This window comes from Lagenorhynchus albirostris, chromosome 19 (genome assembly GCF_949774975.1).
Source record: "Lagenorhynchus albirostris chromosome 19, mLagAlb1.1, whole genome shotgun sequence".
NCBI classification, from domain to species: domain Eukaryota; kingdom Metazoa; phylum Chordata; class Mammalia; order Artiodactyla; family Delphinidae; genus Lagenorhynchus; species Lagenorhynchus albirostris.
In genome coordinates, this window is record NC_083113.1 from 27,127,307 (window position 1) to 27,148,214 (window position 20,908).

Sequence of the window (20,908 nt, forward strand, 5' to 3'; positions counted from 1 at the left end):
GTTGTTAGATTGAAAAAGAATAAGCAAAAACCAAACCCTGAAAGTGATGCGTGCCCATGAGACAAAGAACCGAGATGCCTCAAGAAAATGGAACAGCCTCTCTTTCCCTCCAAGTCCTCCTAGCCCAAGGCCCCGGGACCACCAGTGTGGATCATGGGGAGTGGGTCTTTCTGCCCACTCATCCAGACACACGTGCACAGACACAGGGCGAAGCAGGCATCTCCTGTCCGTGTCATCACATGGGGTTCAGGACAGCTGGCCCTGGGGGCTTCCTTCCTGGCCAGCCCTGAGGGGAGGGGGAGGGGAGGGGGTTGGGAAAGCAGAGGCCTGGGCTGGGCCTCTGGGAGACAGAACCCCGGTCCGCAAGGCCTGGACGGGTGCCTGGAATGGCTGTGTGACTGTGGGCTGTCACCGGCGGTCCGCAAGGCCTGGACGGGTGCCTGGAATGGCTGTGTGACTGTGGGCTGTCACCGGCTCTCTGCCACAGACGTGCAGGTGGACGATGTGAGGGGGTGACCAGACCAGCGTTTCTCGGGGTGGGGACCCTGCTCCTCGGACGGTTTAGCCTGGACGTGGGTGAACATGCTTCACATGTAGGTATTCGTTTTCATACATTTCAGAAAAAAAATTTGGAAATAGGACATTGGATCTGTGACTTCATGCACGTATTTTTGCCTTGGACAAGGCCGAAGAAGACACAGAAATGAAACGGGTAGACTTAAGAGGAAGTATAGTGGGACTGGCTCCACAGGAAGTGCGGGCGTCCAGCGGGGCGCGGAGTCTGGAAGGCCCGTCTGAGCGCCCTCCGTTCTGACCAGGCTGCGGACCTCCCCGCTCCAGGTGGGCCCTGGGCTCCCTGGAGTTTTCCTGGGGCTCCTGGTGTAGGGGAGGGGACGCTCAGGTTGTGCACATTCTCTGCCCTCAGTGGGGAAGGTGTGAGCTCTGGCAGGGAAGTCGCCAGTGGTCATTCATCGAAAAGAAGTGACTGTTTACTGGCGGCCGTTTTCCCAGGGGTCGGGGGTGAGGGTGGTCTCACGGGGCCTCTTTGCCAGGAGTGGGTCTGGGGAGAGGCAGTCTTCCTATGGGCCCTATGGGGCTGGGGGCTGGCGCAGTGAGCCGGGGGTAGGGGGTGGGGAACGGGGCAGGAGTGGGGCTTCCACACAAGCCAGAGGTGCTTCTCAAGAGGAGACAGAGGCCCAACTTGACATCACTTTGGGCATGTGCACCCTCCTTTACAGTTTGTAACTATTGGTCTAACCCATTCCCTGCCTCCCCGCCACCCTGTGTGGTAGTGTCGTCTGTCCCCAGTTGACGGAGGAGAAGCCCAAGGCCAGCAGGGCACCATCTCGTCCTGGGCCACACAGGGAGTCGGTCCCCGGGGGCGTCCACTTGCACACACCACCTCTCACGGAGAGCCGCCGCGTTCGAGGCCTGGGGTTGGGTGGGGAGGCTGGTGGGGGGCAGCACAGCTGAACAGGGGCTCTGGGTGGCTTGGGAGGGCTGGTGCGGGGGAGCCTTCCTGGCGGAGGGTCTTGCCTGTCCCCGCTGCGGGGTGGCTGGGCTGAGTCAGGGCTCGCACCCCAGCTGGGCCGTGTGTTCTTGGACCCGTGCTCGAGTCCTGCCTCAGCGGGGAGGTGGATGACCCAGCCCTTTGCATTTTCCATGACTTGCCATCCCACCATTACCAGGGGTCATGAAGGGGTGGCCGGTGGCCTGTCCCTCACCTCTCTCCTCCTGTCCTGGGCACATCGCACTGAGCAGAAGGCAGCTTTCCACATCCCATTGCCCAGGCCAAGGGCAGTGACTAACTCGCCCGGGAAAGTTCCAGGGCCCCCTGAGGGAGCAGGCAGAGTGGGTCACACTGGGCACCTGAGTCTGAGTGGCTGATTCTAGCCTTTTGTGGGGTCGGGTCTTAGGGATGAGAGGGAAGCGCTGATGGTGGACCTTTGGGGCGTTTACTGTCTTTAAAAAGGCCTATGTAGAAAGAGCTGGGAGTTAGTTTGGCTCAGTGAATGAGGCCTTGGCGTCTGAACAGTCGCCAGAGGAGCTGGGTCTTCCGGAGGTCGCCGCGTCCAGCCTGTCTCCAGGTAGAGCTGGGTGATGGCCTGGGTTCAGCCGCACTGTGCCTCTTCCCGGCAGCGTGCGAGATGAGCGAGGGGCTGAGCTAGTTTCTTGCATCTATAAAATGGGCTGCTCGTGCTACCCAACGTGCCAGGTAGTTGTAGGATTAAACGAAGGGACGTACGTGGTACGGCTCGCACAGAGAAGCCACTACCCAAGTGGAGGTGTTTGTCGTTACTGCCCCGTCCTGCCTTGGGTGGGAGGGTGGACCTCCCTAGGGAAGGGCGCCTCGGAGGTGAGGATGGGCAGGGCCAGCTGAGGGGTGTCACTGAGAGGCCTCCCTGGTAGCCGGTGGGCCTGGGGGTAATCACTGACTCTCTATTCCTCAGTTTCCTCATCTGTACGATGGCAGTGCCCAGGCAGGTTGCTGGGAAAGTTAAATGCGTGAAAAATGCTTCCCAGGCATCTGAGACCAGCAAGCCGAGGCCTAGAGGTCCCTGGCAGTGGCGAGCCCCCCAGCCTGTGTGTGTGGAATCCTGCCAGCCCCTCCAGGGGTCCTCTAGCTCTGCCCCCACCCTCCCAGCTGAGCCTGCTTGCGGAGTCTCCACTTGCCCACCTGTGGCTCCTGCCAACACCCCCCAAGGAGGGTGGCACGGTGCCCACCTGACAGCCGCTGGCATCTGGCTCAACCTGCCGCTGCCCACGCATTTCACAAGGGGCTGCGTCATGGCTGGGGCATTGCCCAGTCCCGGGCGCAGACCTGCTGGGCTGAAGCACCTCCGTTCCCTGGGCTCCCCTTTCCTCATGCCCACACCCACCCCAAGCCTTCGGAGGAGGACAAGGTGTCGGGATGGGGCGGGGCGTGAGCCCTGGGCAGAGGTGGCCTCATTCCCTCTTCGGTTACCCTTCTCGCCGTGATGCCTGGGATGGTCGTTTCTCCCTGCACGTGCTGATCTCTGACGAGTGTATTTCACAGGCGTTTTCTGGGGCACTAAATGCTGTGCTGGGGGATAGACCTGAGCCCACCCTGTTGTGAAGATGGGGTGGGACAGCCCTGGAGAGGAGGCCCGTGGGGTTCCTGGGTTCCTCTTACACACATGTCAGTGAGTTCCTCCTGTCTGGTGTCACGTTTGAACCCCTTCTCCTGGCTTTTGCCCCCCTCGCCGTGTTGGCGAACCACCCGCCCGCCCCCAATTCTATGTCTCAGGCGCTCTGGGCCCACCCCCAGGCTTGGGCAGCAGGTCGGCTTGCCCCCTCTGCCCTTTGCCATGCATCCCCTCTGCTTAGAGTGCTTCCCCACCTCGAGCCCCCTTTTGCCTCGTGTCACCCCCTCGGGGTCCTCGGGCTCAGGAGAAGACGGGGTGCAAGTGTGTCTGCTCTACTCGGCGGCCTCCCCCTTCCCCCTGGGCTCTGCTGGGGGCACCAGGAACACCCTCCTCTTTGTGTCTCTGTCAGCCCACCCGCCTTGAGCTCTGAAAGGAGTTACCCTGCAGCTGTGTCTGAGGAAAAAGAAACAAACTGAGGCCTTTGTTGTGGGTGCCCTGGTCCTCAGACGCGATCCTGGCCCCCAAGGCCCACCTTCTCTGCTTTCTTCTGAGCTGGGCTGGAGGTGATGGGGTGGATGACCCAGGGGGGACTCGTGCCCACTTGGGGGTGGCAGCGTGGCAGGCCTGGCTTTGGGGCGTCGTGAGGCCCCCGGGGGTGACGCCGTCAGTGGTGCCACTACCCGCCTTCAGGACCCAGAGTACCTGCCGGAGGCCTCTTTGTCTTCCAGGAATCCAGGCCTTCTTGCCCTTGGAAGTGGCTTAGTTCACTACCTCAGGTGCCGCTGACTTGGGTCGACGGTTCCTGGAGTCACTGGCCGAGCAGGGGGAGGCCCAGGATCCAGGGCTGCGCCTTTCTCTGCACAGATGGGGAGACTGAGGCCCAGAGGGCTCCACAGCCCCGGGGCGAGTGTGTTTTCCTGGTCAGGGCTGTTTGGAGGCACATTTCCCTGGCCTCGCTCAGTGGGGGATGTGGATTTGGGGTGGTCGTCCTCTCCTCCTGGCCTCTCTCCTCATCTCTGCAGTAGTCAGGCTGACCCTATCCCTGCGCACCTCCCTGCTGTGCGGGCCAGGGACCTCCCGGGCCTGCCCACCCCTGCTGCCCAAGCCCTACTCCCTGGCCTCTCCTTCGGGCCCCATCCGCCTGGGGGAGGAGGTGCCCTTTGAATAAGTCGTCTGGAGGCGTTGCTTTAATGGGGTCCTGGGCTAATGGGGAAGTGTCCTCTTTTGAAATATTCAGACTCCCTGGAAGGGGTGCCTTAGTGCCAGGCAAGGCCTGGGACAGGGGCTGGCACCCCGGCATCCCTTTGTCAGACCCCGCTTTCTGAGCAGGGGACCAAGAGAAGAGAAGAGCTGCCTTTTGGGGGCTGACAGGAAGTGAGGCTGAGGCCCCTGGGACTCGCAGTGTGTCCCCCAGGTCTTTGTTGTTGAGGTCTTTGTTGTGGGTGCCCTACTCCTCGGCCGTGTTCCTGCCCCCCAGGGCCCACCTCCTCTCTCTCTGTCTCTCCTGGGCCCGGCTGGAGACGATGGGGTGGGAGTGATGTCAGCGTTTCTCAGGCCCACGCCTCCTGTTTGGAGCCAGTTGGGGTGGACCCACGTAAGAGCACTCTCTGTGTCCCAGCCTCTGTGTGAGGCCCTTGGGCATTCGGTACCATCACCAGTCCCTTCTACAAATGAGAAAACCGAGGCCCAGAGAGGTTAATTAACGTGCCTCAGGTCACACAGCTCCTCTGATGTGGAGCTGGGGGTCTCGCCTGTTTGGTCTCAGAGCCTGTGCTCACAACCACTAGGCTGCCCGGCCAGAGGCTGGGCCCTCTCCCACCCTGGCATTTCTTTGCCTCGTGTGGCTTCTTTGGCACACGTGTCTTCCCTCCCCGCAACATGGGCTCCCAAGGGACCCTGCGTCCATCTTGTTTGCTTCAGCACTTCACCTGGTACCTGGCATGGGCAGGAGCCCAGTGGGCACCTGTTGGATGGTAGCGCGGGAGCCTTAGGCTGGGGCCTGTTTTCCTGTGGTAGAAACAACACAGCAAGGTTGGCCCCCTTCCATGTGCGAAGTTTCTGGATTTGTAAGGAGTGTTTTAGCCACGAGGTCATTTCACTGCCAGAACAGGCCGGGGAGTGGGGGAGTGTTTTCATCCCCATCGCTCAGGTGAGAAATCGAGGCCTGAGAGGCAGGTGACGTGCCAAAGCTCAAGCGGATGGGACTAGGGACCCCAGGGTTGGGGGCCGGACCCTGCAGTTCAGGGCGGGCTGTATTTGACTCAGTTCGTGAACTTGGGGTTTGAGTGTCCGCTATGTGCCAGGCACTGTTGGGTCCTGAAAGCAGGGCGGCGCGTGGCCAGACATCGGCCTTGGTAGAGGCATCACGTGATTGGGCAGTGACAGGCCAGGGGCCCTGTTCTGTGGTGGGAAGTGCAGGCACTGAGTCAAGGCTGGGCAGCCCTCCTGGAGGAGGTGGCAGCTCAGCCTGGCTCTCAAGGGCCGGTAGGAGTTTGCCAGGCAGAGGGGGTTTGGGGGTGGGGAGGTAGGCAGTGCTTTTAGACTGTCTGAGCCTGGAGACAAAAGGGTGGGGCTTGTTTGGGGAACCGAAATAAGTCAAATCACACAGCCGAGAAGAAGGTCTCAGGAAGCCCTGGAGGAGTTGGTTGGCTGGCGGTGAGCAGGACGGGGCTCGTTGTCTTTGGGGTCGCGGACAGGCGTGGGGAGCCCTGGTGGAAAATCCCAGGGGAGGCTTGGGTTTGGGGGGCCTGTGGCTGCCGGAGACTGCGCCTCCATCACAGCGACTTCCTGTGCCCGGCGGAGGCTGGAAGGAAGGGGAGCCCAAGCACAGCCGTGGGGAGGGCTCCCGAGCCCCTGTGTTTGTGGCTCCGGAAGCCGGGCTTTTAGGGGTGCAGGGGAGGTCAGCTGGGGCTGCTTCCCCTGCAGAAGGGCTCTTCCGGGCTCTGGGCTGGGCTTTACCAGGTAGCCCTTCCGCCCCTGTCCCCCATGTGCCCCTTTGACCTCGCACAGTCCCCAGGAAGCCTTGGGGAAGGGGGGGTCTTAGCATCTTAGGTTAGGGCCGGGCACTCTTGGTGGCTGGTGTGGCGGGAGTCCGAGGGAGGACCTCTTGGGGAGGCACTGGCTTTGGGAGCCAGACTAGATAGACAGTGATGCCTCACGGGTGCTGGGGAGGCCACGGCCCCAACAGGGCCGGCTGAGCTCTGCGTGGAGGTGCCTCTCCACGTGCCTTTCCCGCTGCCCTCTCTGTGGCTAGCTTCTCTGGTAGTCTCAGTGAGGAGGGACCTCGCACACCCTGGGGGCCTTCCCTGCCCCTGGGGGAATCAGGCCCACCGAGGGCGAGAGGCGGAGCGGGGCTGGACCTTAGGTCTCTGTCCCCCGCGCTGCTTTGCTTATGGCAGGTGGGGAGACTGAGGCAGGGGGCGCTTCGCAGCCCTGCGCGGGAGAGGCAGGAAGTACGACAGGAGGGTCTTTCCTGGTTGGTATTCAGTGCCTTTTCCCACTTTCTCTTCCCCAGGGCAGATTGCTTCCCCAGCTGAAAACTGCCCTAGGGCAGGGCCTCCTCCAGTCTTCCCCGAATGCTACCCTGAAGGCCAAGGTCAGGGCTGGTCCCTGTGCGCCCACGCAGCCCAGCCCAGGGGAAGGTGGAGGCGGGGGAGTCGGGGCCCAGCTTGAGGGAGCTCCCAGGCTCTCAGAAAAGGGGCAGATCGTGGCCTCTGTGGGCCACAGTTGCCCAGGGAGTCTTCTTGGGGGAGGATCCCTGAGCCGAGTCTTGGAGATGCCAACGTCAGCATTTCCCCAAGAGGATCCCTTAGAGATTTAATGCAAAAAGGGCCTCGTGAGCCAAAAAGACTGGGAAATGCTTAGCTGTGTTCATTAATTCAGCAGCTTGCTTTCCTGCAGGACTTCTCAGAACCTTGAATTTGCTAATGTGCACAGGGTATCTTTAGAGAAGGAGGAAGAGAATGGGAAGCCCAGCACTGCCTGTGACCAGAAACTGGCGTGCGTGTGGCTTTTCACGGCCCTGCTGTTGGGCAGGGCACACCTCAGGAAATGCAAACGCAGGGTTAGGAAGGAGTCTGGGCCTTGGAGTGGGCAGCTCTGAGTTTGAATCCCAGCCAGGAGGCTTTGGACGAGGAGCTTAGGATCCCAGAGTTGGTTCCCCTGGCTGGAAACAGAGGGAGAGCACCCTAACCCGCCCTGGGGGTCTGGATGCAAGGACCTTGCCTCTTCCCTGCAGGTGCTTGGAGGCTGATGGCAGGGGCGCCTCCCGTCGGGTTTCCTGCCCTCTGTCTCCCAGTTGGGTTCAGGGTGTGCAGAGCGTGTCTGGAGGGCCGGGCGTTGTGTTTCCTCTCCTCTCCTCTCCACAGCCCTAGAGGCCTTGGGGTGAGGACCCCGTGCTGCCTGGAAGCTCTCTCTGGCTCAGGCCCACCTTCCCGCTTTCCTTGACCCAGTGGACAGCTGCTCCCTTGAGGTCCAGCTAGGCTCTGCGTGGGCGTGTGAGCCCACGCGATGCTGATGCTGCTTGTACCCCAGAAAGCAGTCCCAAGGTGCTGACGCTGCTGTATCCACCCCAGAGGCGAGGCCACTTCCAGAGCAGGGAGGGGGCCGGGGTGCCTTGACCTCGGTGCTGAGGCTCAGGACAGAGTGGGCTGAAGGGGAAGGGGCAGGTTCTGGGCCCACCCACAGCCCTTGAGGCCCTTTCTGCCAACTTGGTAGTACTTGTCGTCTTGACCTGGCGTGTTGTGCCAGGTGCAGCCCCCTCCCCGCCCCCCGCCACCGTGCTCTGCTTGCATCACCTCCACCGAATCCCCTCAAAGCCCTGGGTGGTCTGAACGTTATTCTCCCTTTCTTTCAAATGAGGAAAGTGCGGCTCAAGGAGGATAAGTAACTTTTTCAGGGTCATGCGTCTTAGACCTGATGGACCTGGGGCTCGTTTTCCTTTTCTTCTTCTTTCGTTTATAGGCTCTGTTTATTTTGTGTGTGTTCACATACATATTTTATAAGTTTTTTTAGAAAGATTATTTATTTTTGGCTGCGGTGGGTCTTTGTTGCTGTGCGCGGGCTTTCTCTAGCTGTGGCGAGCGGGGGCTACTTGAGGTGCGTGGGCGTCCCATTGCGGTGGCTTCTCTTGTTGCAGAGCACGGGCTCTAGAGCGCAGGCTCAGTAATTATGGCGCACAGGCTTAGTTGCTCTGCGGCATGTGGGATCTTCCCGGACCAGGGCCTGAACTCGTGTCCCCTGCATTGGCAGTTGGATTCTTAACCACTGTGCCACCAGGGAAGTCCCCACATACATATTTATATATGTACACACACACACACACACACACACACACACACACACACACACACACACACACACCGACAAACATGCCAGGAACACATCTTTCCATGTTAATAAACTTAGAGCATCACTTCAATGATCAGTCGCTTTATATTGCCCTTTAAGTTTTTCTGTTAGGGTCGTTATTTTTTACTTTATGTATTTATTTTAAAAACCCTTTATTGAGGTACGAGTGACATACAAAAAGCTGTGCATTTTTATTGTATACAACTTCATAAGTGTGGCGATAAGTATACACCCGTGAAACCATCACCACAACCCATGCCATAAACCTGTCCCTCACAGCCTAAATTTTCCTCCCCCCTTTTAGTTTATCATTATTATTTTTAAGATAAGAACACATAAAATCTACCATCTTGAAAAAAATTTTTTTAAATATATTTTTATTTAGTTTTGGTTGCATTGGGTTTTTGTTGCTGCATGCGGGCTTTCTCTAGTTGCGGCGAGCTGGGGCTACTCTTGGTTGCGGTGAGTGGGCTTTTCATCGCAGTGGCTTCTCTTGTTGCAGAGCACAGGCTCTAGGCGCGCAGGCTTCAGTAGTTGTGGCACGTGGGCTTCAGCAGTTGTGGCTCTCAGGCTCTAGCGTGCAGGCTCAGTAGTTGTGGCACACGGGCTTAGTTGCACTGCAGCATGTGGGATCTTCCCGGACCAGGGATTGAACCCATGTCCCCTGCGTTGGCAGGCGGATTCTCAACCACTGCGCCACCAGGGAAGTCTCTTGAAAAAATTTTAAGTATACAATACAGTGTTGTTAAAGATAGGCACTATGTATATGGTCGATCTTGTTTTTTCTACTGAAAACTTTAAAAAAATTGCATAAGCTACATTATAACAATAGAAATAGAAACTGAAAATGAGGAGGAGTAAGATTCGTTCACTCTGACAAAGCAGCAGTTTTGGTGTTTCTGTGTCCTGGTTCAGTCCTAATCCATTCTAGGCGTGACCTTCGCCATGTGGATTTTTCACAGGATGCCCTTCCACAGTATGGTTCAGGCTGCTGCATCTTTTTGATAGCTGCATTGTATTCCACTGTAAGAATGTATTATGATTTATCTTCCCCAGACTGATACACATATTGTTTTCAGTGTTTTGCAGTTACAGATAGTGCTGCAATGAATAATTTTGTACATATGTCAAATTTCACACATGTGAAAGTGTTTATAGGATAAATTACTTGATGTAGGTTTGCTAGGTCAAAAGGTGTGTGTGTGTATTAGTGAGTCTGTTAGATAAGATGAAACTGCCTGCCCCAGACGTTGTGCTGAATCACACGCCCGCCAGGGGTGAGTGTGAGTGTCTGTTTCCCCCCTCCCCCCGGCCTAGCCAACACAGATTTATGAAATGCTCTGATCTTTGCCAATTGGGTAGGTAGAAATGGTTTTCCATAGTAGTTTTAATTTGCATTTCTCTTGTTATGGGTGAGGTCAGCTTCTTTCCAAATATTTAAGAGATTTGTATTGTCTTTCTGTGAACTTTCTGTTCATCCTCTTCTCCCATTTTTCTACTGGGTTATTGTTCTTTTTGATTTGTAGGAACTCTTTACATATTAGGGAGATTAGCTCTTTAGGGAGATAAAAATTGCAAATGTCTCCATAATCTCTTGCTCATCTTTTGATTTTGCTTTTGATAGTTTTTACTATGTAGAAAAAGAATTTTTAATTGTAATTGAATGTATCAGTCTTTTCATTGTGGCTTTTAGGTTTTGTGTCAGGTTAGAAAGGACTTACTCACTACAGCATTATATGAGAATTCTTTCATGGTTTCTTGCTCTTTGGAAATCATCCTGGTATAAATTATGCCTCCAGCTTTCTCTCCCTCCTCTGGGCTCTGCTGACTTTTTAAATAGGCAACTTAGCAGTGCAGAAGTTAAGACTTAAACCTAAATCTTTCTTGCTCTTTCCAGGACAGTGGCTACTCTGGGTTAAATCTTCTGTCACCAGCAGAACCACTGTCTGGGTGGGCCATGGGAAGCCCAGTGTTCTGCCATCTTGGGCAGAAGTCGCACCACATGAGGTCCCTGAAGGCCAGCTAGACTTTCCCTTTCTGTTCTTTGTTATCGAGGGGAAAGGGATCAGGAATGAAACATGGGCATGAAAGTTTTCATTCTAAAGGGGGAGCCTAGTGAAGATAGTGCTTAAAGGAATGAATAACTAATGGTGGAATTTCAGGCAAGAGTTGGGGGAAGATATAGCTGTTCTTTCCAATATGGGAACCTGGTTGTTTAGTTGGTCAGTTAGTAAACATTGTTGCCTGAACACCTCCTGTGTGCAGAGCCATTTGCAGACACCTGGGGGAAGGGGGCACCAAGGTCTCTGCCTTCTGAAAACTTGTGCCTGGAGCTGAGTTTCCTCTTGACGCATAGAAGGTGTTAGTGCACATCTGCTGAAGGAGTGAATGCGTGACTCTGTCAAGATGCGTGAATGAATAGATGAACTCTTCTAGGCAATTACTAACCATCATTAGAGTTGGCACAGGAGATGGCAAACTGGATTTATTATCCTTGGCGGCTGGAGCCTTGCGGGGGAGGGGTGACAAGGTATTTGTGTTTTAGAGGAGAGATTGACTAGGGTAATGCCTAATCCAGAGGAAGAGTGGAAGGGAGGATTTCAGGAGCAAAGAACAATTCCCTACCCCACCCCTGGAATGAGCCCTCTGGGGCCAGATGGCAACACGCAGGCTTTTCAGCTTTTCCTCAGTTCTCTTTGTTTTATGATTTAACCTCCGTTCCTAGCCCAGCCCAGAGCTGGGCCTCACAGGTTTGACATAACCATCTCCTTTGGCAGAGGGAAAACCGAGGCCCGGATCAGGTAGGGGTCACAGAACACGTTAGTGGCAGAGCTGGGACTGGAACACAGGTCTCTAGACCCCAAGACTGAGTGACAGCTTGTGGTCCCTAGAGGCTGGGGTAGAGTCAGCCTGGGAGTTCTTGGGGAGCAGGGCTGCCTGGGGGCATATGCTACTGGGGGCTTGGCTTCTGCTCCTGCCTCGTGGCTTTGCAGACTGTCGCCAGGAGGTGGGGAGATAAAGTGGAGGGTTGTTAGGGGCTCTGCCCCCTGTGCACCTCTGTCTCTCCTGTTTGGACCTCATGGTTGGGCTTCCTCAGCTCTAGGAATTGAGCCTTCCTTCTGGGTGCATTTGCTATTTTGTTCTCACAAACTTGGCCTGTTGGCCGTGGGGACCTGCGCCTCGCTCTCCCCCGAACTTGGGTATCAGCACCTCAGTTTACTGAAGAGAAAACTGAGGCCCACTGCTATGGCCAAGGGTAGCAGAGCTGGAATTTGAACCCAGGCCTCCTCCCTCCAGGTACAGCTTACCTGCGGAAAGGTGTGATGCAGCAGGTACTTCCGGTTCTGGGGGAGACCCTTTTGTCTGTTTTCATCATCTTCCGCCCTAATGCCCGCCCCCCAGCCCCCTCACCAAAGCCGCCCTGCCTGCTCTCTGCACCTTTCTGCCTGACTCAGGACTCGAGTTGGTTGGCTCATCCATCTGTCATCCCACAAGCCTCTGCCAGGGCCTCGCTGCAGGACACAGACGTAAATCCCACTGCAATTTGGTGAGGCAGGTGCGGGGATGTTTGACAGAAGTCTCGGAAGGCCTCCCGAGGGGCGCAGATGTCCAGGAGAGAATGGTATGGGGAGGGAGGTTAGGCCTCGGCACGAGCTAAGGCTTGGGGAGGCCCTTAGTCCCATGAGGTTTTCTGGGTGCCCCTAGGTGCCAGGCCGGGGCTGGTGGCTCTCCTTCACAGAGCTCTGGGTCTCCTGAGGGAGGTGGCATTAACATGAGTCCCTCAGCAAACAGAACATCTGCCAGTGACCCAGCCCACCAGGCACTGGGCTGGCCTAGGGGGCAAGGCAGTGCTGGTGGGTTCCTGGCTGCAGCTGTACGGTCACCTGGGCAGGGCGTGGGTACAGGCTCCGGCCTGAGGGGCTTGAGTGGGCCCTCTCCTCTCCTCAGGCCTGCCTGCCTGCCCCGCTTCACACTCCGAGGCCCCACTTCCCCTTTCTGGGGCCACCAGGCCCTGTACAGCTCTGGGGCCTGCCAGGGCAGGGCCAGAGGAAGCCGGGCTGGGTTCCTGCCAGTATTGCTTGGGTGAGGAAGTGGGTATCCTGTCTGTGTCTGTGAAAGCTGGGGTGGGCTAGAACTCCCCCAGGGGTGTGGTAGGGCTGGGGGTGCTGCCAGATCAGCCAGTTCCGCTGGGGAAGGATTTCCTGAGCACCCCTGAGGGCCCCGTCCTGCAGTCATAATTCGAGGTCCCGGCGCCCTATCTCCAGCAGCTCTTCTAGCTGAGGAACCTGGACCCCGCCTGGCAGTATTTGGCAAGAAGACCCCAGTCCTGTCTTGTTGCAGGGAAGGGAGAAGACGGTGTGTATGGGGTAGTTCAGAGGGCTTCCTGGAGGAAGAGGCCCTCCTGGATCTTGCTGGCTTCGAGGAGGCTCCCTGGCATGGCTGCCTCATCTTGCCCCTGGAAGGCAGAGGGAGGTACCTTGATGGAGTCCACTTTGCCCCCCACCCTCTGTCTGGGGCCTTGAAGGGGGAGGGCAGAAAGGGGCTGACATTTTGAGATGTTATGGGCTCTTTGAATGTCAGCATTGGGAGGGTGACGGGCAGGACCCTGAGTGACCTGTATTCAAATCTCAGCTCTCTTTTACTCGCTTTGTGACCTCAGGCAAGTAACTGAATCTCTCTTTGCCTCAGCTCCCACATCCATAAAACAGACACAGCAGTCTCACCTACAGGGCAGGGGTGCAGATTTAGAGAGACTACAGTGCTGGGTACACAGCAAGCAGTCAGTAGCTTTTGTGATGGTCTGTCCTGCTCAGTCACAGGCCCTGCGGCTGCGGGGAACTGAGTCCACCAGGATCGCTTGGGGGAAGAGATTGATTCCGCCGGTATCAGTTTCTACCTAAGTACATCCCTCCGCTCCCTAATTCCTCCCGCAGCCTTGGGCCCCCTGCTGCCCTGCTTAGTTTGGGACAGGGTGACAGAGGTATGAGCTGGGGTGGGGATGGTGAAGGGTTCCCCTCGATGGCCGGCGTCCCTCCAGAGGAGGTCTTAGCCAGGACTGGCTGCGTCTGCAGGGGCCCGCTCTCACCTTTGCGCTAACTTCTCCCGACTTGGACTCATCAAGGGGCCACGAGGGCTTTCTGGACACAGCGAACTGGGCAGGAGGCCCAACATGGGCCTTGGGACTCGGTTGCAAGTGCCGGAAGCTCCCCTGGCTTCAGCTGGGAGGGTATTGATTATCCCTTGGAGGAAATATCTGGGGGTTGCCTGAGCCTCAGACAGAGCTGGATCTGGGGGCCGCAGCGGGTATGTTCAGGGCTCTGTCTCTCATCATTTCTCCGTGTGGGCTTCCTTCTCAGGTGGGCTGTCTACTGTGGTGGCTCAGGTGGTACCAGCGGCTCCAGGCCGCGGGCAAAGAGAGCATCTTTTCCTCGTGGGCCAGCAAACGTCCCAAAGAGTAATGTCACTGACGTGGTTTTGGTCACATGTGCATCTTGAAACCAGTCACTGCGGCTTGGGAGAGACTGCGCTGATGAGCCAGACCTGGGTCGTGTGGCCCCTGAACCAGGGCTGAGAGGGGGGGAGAGGACCGTGTCCAGCAGAAGCGGGAAACACCCTCCCAACTGGACCCTTGGGGTCCCCCTCCTCCGTGAGATGGGACTGCTCCCCTGCCAGAGTTATTGTGAGGTGTGGGTGACGGTGAGGGAGCCCTGGGAACCCAGCCTCTCCAGGTAAAAGGGCCTCGATGTCTCTGCTCTTGGTGTCTTTGGAGTTCACAGAGGACCCGCGGGGTGTGGGTGAGGGAGTGACGGGGAGGCAGGGCCTGGCTTGACCTCAGGTCGGACTTACAGCCCGAGCAGCGCCCAGTGCTGGAGAAGACTGGCCCGAGAGGGGCTGAGCTTCCCATCGCCGAGGCCTGCGAGCTGAGCTTGTGGCAACACTTGCTGGAGACCTGGCAGAGGGGCTCATCCAGGGCCTCATGGGGCCCTCCCAGTTATCAGCTGAGTTGGCAGCTGGCAGAAGAACTGGAGATTGGACAGAGGGGCCTTGAAACCTGCCCTGACAGAGGGGCCTCTGGGTCTCCTCCTGGAGAGGAGCTGGCCTGTGCAGGTGCCTCTCGGTGCTGGGTTGTCTGCAGGAGGGAGAAGTGCGGCCCTTCCTCCCAGCCCTGCCTCGTTCTGCCGGAGCTGGACGGGGTCCCCGGGGGGCCTAGTCTCCGTGCCCAGTATTGCCCGTTGTCTGCCTCCTCTCCCGCCTGCCGTTGCCCAGGAAGTGGCCTAATTAGATCCCCAAGAGGAGTGTTTACCAGGCCTGAGTTCCCAAGACTCTCGGAATCTTCCAACTAATCCCTCTCTCTTCATGCCTGGCTCAGCCCGGCTTTGTGTGCCTGGAAGGGCAGGTTGGCATCTGGGGGTGAAAGGCTCCATGGTGTGTGTGTGTGTGTGTGTGTGTGTGTGTGTGCGTGCGTGCATGCGTGCACACACGTGCACACTTGTGCATGTCCTGGCCACCCACAGCTCTGCTCTGGGGGCTTTGCCTGGGGGATGGAGCAGCTCTGGGGAGTTGCCTTGGCTCCTTGGAGTTTGGGGTTTCTCAGCCTGGCAGTCCCGGTGCACTGGTGTTTGCACCAGGCCGGAGGGACAGGCAGTGTTGTGTATACTTCTGACAACTGGTTCAGTCACTGGGACCTGCTGCTTCTGGAAGGAGCTCCATGGGGAAGCCTTTCTCATTTCAGTAAGACAGTGAGGCTGGGCCAAGGAGCCCTGGTTTGGTTTGGAAGCTGGCAGACTCAGGTTTGAATCCCAGCCCTTCTACCAACCAGCTCCAGCTGTGTAATCTTAGGCAAGGCACGCTCCCTCTCTGGGTTCAGTCTTGCATCTGGGAAATGGCTGTAACACCTTGGCCTTAGCAGGTTATGAAGGCGAGAGTGGAGGTGGATGTGCAGGCACCTGGCGTGACAGCATGGCAGCTGTTTTACACGTGCCCTGGAGTGGGGGCTTCTCAGGGCAGGGACCTTACCTTGTTTCGTGACCCCTTTAGCACAGGGCTGGGCATATATGGTTAGTACTCAAAAAATGCCTCTTGTGGAACAAAGACTGGTGAGTATAGCTTTAGAGGCGGCAAACTAGTGGGCTGCGCTATGCAAATTTTATAAATTTTTAAAATTGAAGTAATGTTGATTTACAGTGCTGTGCAGATCTCTGCTGTGCAGCAAAGTGAGTCGGTTACACATATATTTATGTTCTTTTCCATTAGGTTTATCCCAGGAGATTGCATATAGTTCCCTGTGCTATACGGTAGGACCTTGTTGTTTATCCCTTCTAAATGTAATAGTTTGCATCTACCAAGCCCAAACTCCAGTGCATCCCTCTCCCTCCCCTCTCCCCCGGCAGCTACAAGTCTGATCTCTATGTCTATGAGTCTGTTTCTGTTTTGTAGATACGTTCATTTGTGCCGTGTTTTAGATTCCACATATAAGTGATATCATTTGGTATTTGTCTTTGTCTTTCTGACTTACTTCACTTAGCATGGTAATCTCTAGTTGCATCCATGTTGCTGCAGATGACATTATTTCATCCTTTTTTATGGCTGAGTAGTATTTCATTGTACATATGCACCACATCTTCTTCATCCATCCCTCCGTTGATGGACATTCAGGTGTTTCCACGTTTTGGCTGTTGGCACCAAGCACATTTTAGAAATCAGCTGGCAACAGTTGGAAATCAGTATTTCACGTAGAAATCAGATTTGTAGCTTTTGTCCAAACACTTTGCACACTTTGGCGGTCCTGGCCCAACCCCCTCAGGGTTGCCTGGGTTAAACAGGTAGTTGCCGAGGCTTGTAGACACCTGCCTGGGCCCAGAAGGAGCAGAGGGGCCAGGACTCCAGGCAGACAGCCCCTTCCTCCCCCACCAAATATGTGGTTTTTCCATTTTGTTCCTGGGGTTTGAGGAACAGGAGCTCCCAGGTGGAATAGTGCCGCAGGTGACTCCCGATCCAAGGTGGCCCCAGGTTACTCAAGGCAGTTGGCACTCACTGGGGGACTTCACTCAGACTCTGGGATTCTGGGTGCCCTGCTATTTTGCCTTTGGGGGCTCTGGACCAACTTTCCTTCACAGCTTCCACCAGTGGCCATTTGCACCCTTTGTGACTGCCCTGAGCCTTCCCATGTCTTACCACCTCCCTGCCCCCTGCCCTGTCGTGGTTCCTATCGCTGATGCAGGCCTGGAGGATGTTGGGGGCCTGGACTCCTGGTCCAGGGCTGCTCCCTTGACACAAGCTTCCTGCTGGGAATATGTCAGCCACCCCAAGCCCCAGTCGCAGCATCTAGGGATTGCACATTTTTTTGGTAACTTTCTCTCCCTGGAGACTGGGAGCCCTAGGGGGAGAGAGAGCTAGCCTGACACACAGGAGATATAATGGGCTTGGTGTGCCCTAGGCATGGTTAACGAGCTGTTTGGGAATAAACAAATGGGCAAATAAATGAATGGTGCTGGGGAAAGAGGGAGCCCCTCTGGGCTAAGCATTGCAAGCCTGGGGTCCGCTCTCAACTTTGTCATAAAGGGTCCACCGTGTTCTTCTCTGAGGTGCAGTTTCCTTATCTATGAAGCGGAGCTTGCAAGGTTCTTAAATTCTTGTCAGTGGGCCCTTTTAGAAAAATTCAGTCTTACGTGGAAGCTTAACATAACATGAATGCAAGGGGTATGCTCTGAGTGAAGCTGGCGTTAGTGTCTGAGACACAAGACTCACTGAGAAGTTCCAGTAATCGAGTGAGTGAGGTCTTTGCACAAGAACCATTGGAACAGAAGAAAGCCTGCGAACAGACTTCACATGCATGGCCACCTGACTTAGGACAGAGGTGCGTCCACTAAAACTCTTGAGGGAAGGATGGCGGTTCCACGAAAGGCTGGTGGGGTAATTAGATATCCATTCAGAAAAAAGAAGCTTGGTCCCTGCCTCACACCATACACAGGAGTTCCTTGACATGGATCGGAGACCTACATGTGAAAGTAAACTGTTCAAACTTCGAGAGCAGTGCCTTCCAGTAGAAGTTTCTGGATAATGGAAGGGCTCTATCTCTGTGCTGCCCAGTGTAATAAACGCTAGCTGTGTGTGGCTGTTGAGCGCTTGAAATGTGACTGGTGTGGCTGAGGGGCTGACATTTTTTTTTTTTAACTTTCAAAATGCTTTAAATGTAATCATCAAGCTATTATTATACGCAAAAAAATTAAGTGTCATTTATTAACTTAATCCCACCTTCAGTTCACATTTAGATTTCACCAGCCGTTTCAACATTTTTTCTGTAGTTGCAGCTTTTAAAAATCAAAATCCAGGTAAAGTCCTTTCTATCGCATTGGGTTCGTAAGCCTTTTAGATTTATTTTATTCTGTGACATCCCCACTCTCTCTCATGGTACTGACTGGTTAATAGTGGGTTATTTGTCCTGTAGGCCAGTAGTTTGCAAAGTGTGGACCAGCAGCTTCAGCAGCTTCTGGGAACATGTGAGAAATGCACGTTTCTTCTCAGGCCCCTTCCAGTCCTACTGACACTGGGGATGCAGCCCAGTGATTTGTGTTTTAACAAGCCCTCCAGGATCTCTCCTGGGTACCACTGTTGTTGACTAGCCCAGGTCGTACATTTGGCCGCCTCCTGCCACCATTTGTCTTCTCCACGTAGCCTCTACATGGGACTGAACTTTTAATTTCACTTTTAATAAACAAATTAAATTTTTGATAGTCACGTGTGGCTAGTGGCTGCTGCATCGGGCCGCGCAGTTCTCGGAAACGCGGGAGACCAGCTTTATGACCTTGGGGTGGGCCAAGCTTTAAAGACCTAAAAGTTAGGTTTGGTTAAGGTTGATAAATCAGACCTGGGGCTATGAGGCCTGGCCTTGCTCTCGCCCGATGCCAGCCTTCCCAGTCCAGGTCAAATCTTGGTCTGCCTTGTGTCTCTGCAGAGCTGAGGACCCTGCGTGTCTGTTCATTCGGGCCTGGAGGCAAAAGCAGATGCGGGCTCTGCAGTGAGCGAGGCCTGGCGGCTGGAGCAGTGCAGGCCCCGCGTGTCCATGGAGCTGCTGGCTGAGGGGACTCCTGCCCAGCTCCGCCTGCCTGGCTCGGAGAAACCAGAGGCCTAGGCGCACAGGGGTGGGTGTCGGCAGACAGATGCTCCCCAGGCTGCAGGGTTTCCTGCGTGGACTGCTGGGCGGGTGTGCCAGAGGTGGAGGATGCCGGCCAAGGGGCGCTACTTCCTCAACGAGGGCGAGGAGGGCCCCAACCACGACACGCTCTACGAGAAGTACCGCCTCACCAGCCAGCATGGGCCGCTGCTACTCACACTCCTGTTGGTGGCCATCACTGCCTGCGCCGTCCTCATCATCATCGCCTTCAGCTACGGGGTGAGTGGGGGCAGCCCGTGGGCGTTGGGGGCTTCCCTGGGCTCCGGGTCTCAGCTCTGATGCTTTGTACTTGTGAGGCCTTGGGCAAGTCATCACCTTCTTAAAGCCTGAGTTTCTGCATCTGTAAAGTGCTACGGAGCATATTTAGGCTGGAGGAAGACACATTTTTTATTTTAATTTTTAAGTCTGGGGTGGTTTTAGATGTTACATTAATTTGGCCAAATAAATTACCCTCACTTTTCTCCACAATGGACTTTGATTTTACTGAAGGCCTGTGTATCACCACTCCCACTTCCAGTACCGTGGCAGACATCATGCATCAATCCCAGCACTCTTTCTCATGGAGCCGGCCGGGGTGGGGGCGTGTGTGTCTCAGAATCCTTCTTAAGACAGCAGGCACCACTGATATTATCTCTGCCTTAGGCCTCGTCCTGCTCTAGCCATTACCTCTGCGTGGCTGTTGAGCCCTTGAAATGTGGCTAGTATGACTGAGGAACTGAATTTTCAATTTTATCTTTAATTGTTGGAAATTTAATTTTGAATAGCCACATGTGGCTAGTGGTGGCTGTATGGGACAGTAAAGTTCTAGAAGAAGACATCAGAGACTACAGGCTGTTAACGGGGTGATATGTGTAAGGTGGCCAGCACCCAGTAGGTGCTCTGCCGGTGCTGCCTGTATCTCTGTGGATGTAAACCCGAGGGCCTTTGTTTTGTCATCCGGCACAGAGTTACTGAGCACCCACTGGGTGCTGGCCCCAGATTAGTCTCTGTGCTCATGGAGCTTACGGGCCTCTGGGGGAAACCAGGTGCTGTCCACCTGTGAACGTCTTGCCTGTTACCTTCTCCCCACAGTGTCACATTTCTGTACCTTTCCTTCCGCTCTTCCCCTGTCTGGGATGCCTTTGGTCATATTTCCTCATAAACATCCATTCATTCTTTATGAGTTAGGAGCACTGGCCTCTCCCCCAGGAGGCTTTGCACAACTTTGCTCCTGTGCTCTTGTACCTGTGCCCTGCAGGTGTGCACAGAGCTGCTGGGGACCCCGGGGGACGCCTGAGGGGGAGGGGTGGGGAGTGAGAACATCGTAGGGCTGGGCCCCACAGGTGACTGGGGAAAGGTGGTGGTGAAGGCACCCCTAGCAGAGGCAACAGCACAAAGCCTGAGGTAAGAAAGAACTTGATGTTTAGAGGCAGGATGGACACCACCCACGTGGAGGAAGCAGCAAGTGACCTTGCTTAGGGCAGGCTGGACAGGCTAACCTGGCAGGCTTTCTGGAGGAGGTGGCACCCTGCTGGGGAAAGCTATGGCATTTCTGTGTGTGTTCTCCCCCCGCCCCCTCCCCCCCCCCAGGACCCCTCCAGACACCAGGCTGTCCTGGGGACGGCGTTCTTCACGCTTGCTGTGTTTGTGGCTCTCTACGCGCTCGTGTATGTTGAGTGCCTCGTCCGCCGGTGGCTCAGGGCCTCGGCGCTACTCATCTGGGCCTGCCTTGTGACGCTGGGCTACGTGCTGGTGTTTGACTCATGGATGAAGGAGGCCTGTGACTGGGAGCAGGTAACAGGGCAGGGGACCCTGGCGCCCTTGGGGGCTGGGTGCTGCCAGCCAGCTGTGCGCTCGGTAGCTCCTGCCCCCGCTGGGCATCAGATCCCTTCTGGAGACCGGCCGCATTGGGTGTGCTAGCCACGGGCCCCTCCCTCTCTCCGGGCTGTGGTTCTGTGACTGAGATGGGCCCTGGGCTGATCTTGTTCTCTCGGGCCTGTGCTGATGAGATGGGGGTGAGGTGGGAGAAGAGTGTCCACTTGAATGTCTGGCTGTGCTCTTTCTGGAAATGACACATTTCCAGCTCAAAGAGGCAAAAAGGCACAAAGTGGCTCACGTGCCGGGAGGGGCCCAGGGCTTGGTCTGCGGCTTCAGCAGGAAGGCCAGGTCCCGAGTTCTCCCGGCTCTGCTTGCCTCTGTGCTCTTTCATTCCCTGTCAGGCCACCCCCAGCTCGGGACAGAGGTGCCCGCGGCACCTCCGGGCTGCCCGTCCACCAGCCTACCCAGGCCAGCTGAAAGA

General features: G+C 56.0%; 1 protein-coding gene across 8 annotated transcripts in view; it reads left to right on the top strand.

Moving 5' to 3' along the window:
* The window catches only part of ADCY7 (adenylate cyclase 7), a 59,435-nt gene that overhangs the window by 14,296 nt on the left and 24,231 nt on the right, over window positions 1–20,908 (top strand). For 6 of the 8 annotated variants that reach the window (XR_009537152.1, XM_060131385.1, XM_060131382.1 and 3 more), the window contains 2 exons: window positions 18,412–18,849; window positions 20,200–20,403. Coding sequence is in view for 7 of the 8 variants with exons in the window: in XM_060131385.1 (XP_059987368.1) it covers window positions 18,679–18,849; window positions 20,200–20,403 (375 nt within the window). In the remaining variant the exon portion in view is untranslated. Of the gene's footprint in view, window positions 1–17,203; window positions 17,314–18,411; window positions 18,850–20,199; window positions 20,404–20,908 lie in introns of those variants that run through there. The other 2 variants (XM_060131386.1, XM_060131388.1) reach the window with 2 other exon arrangements.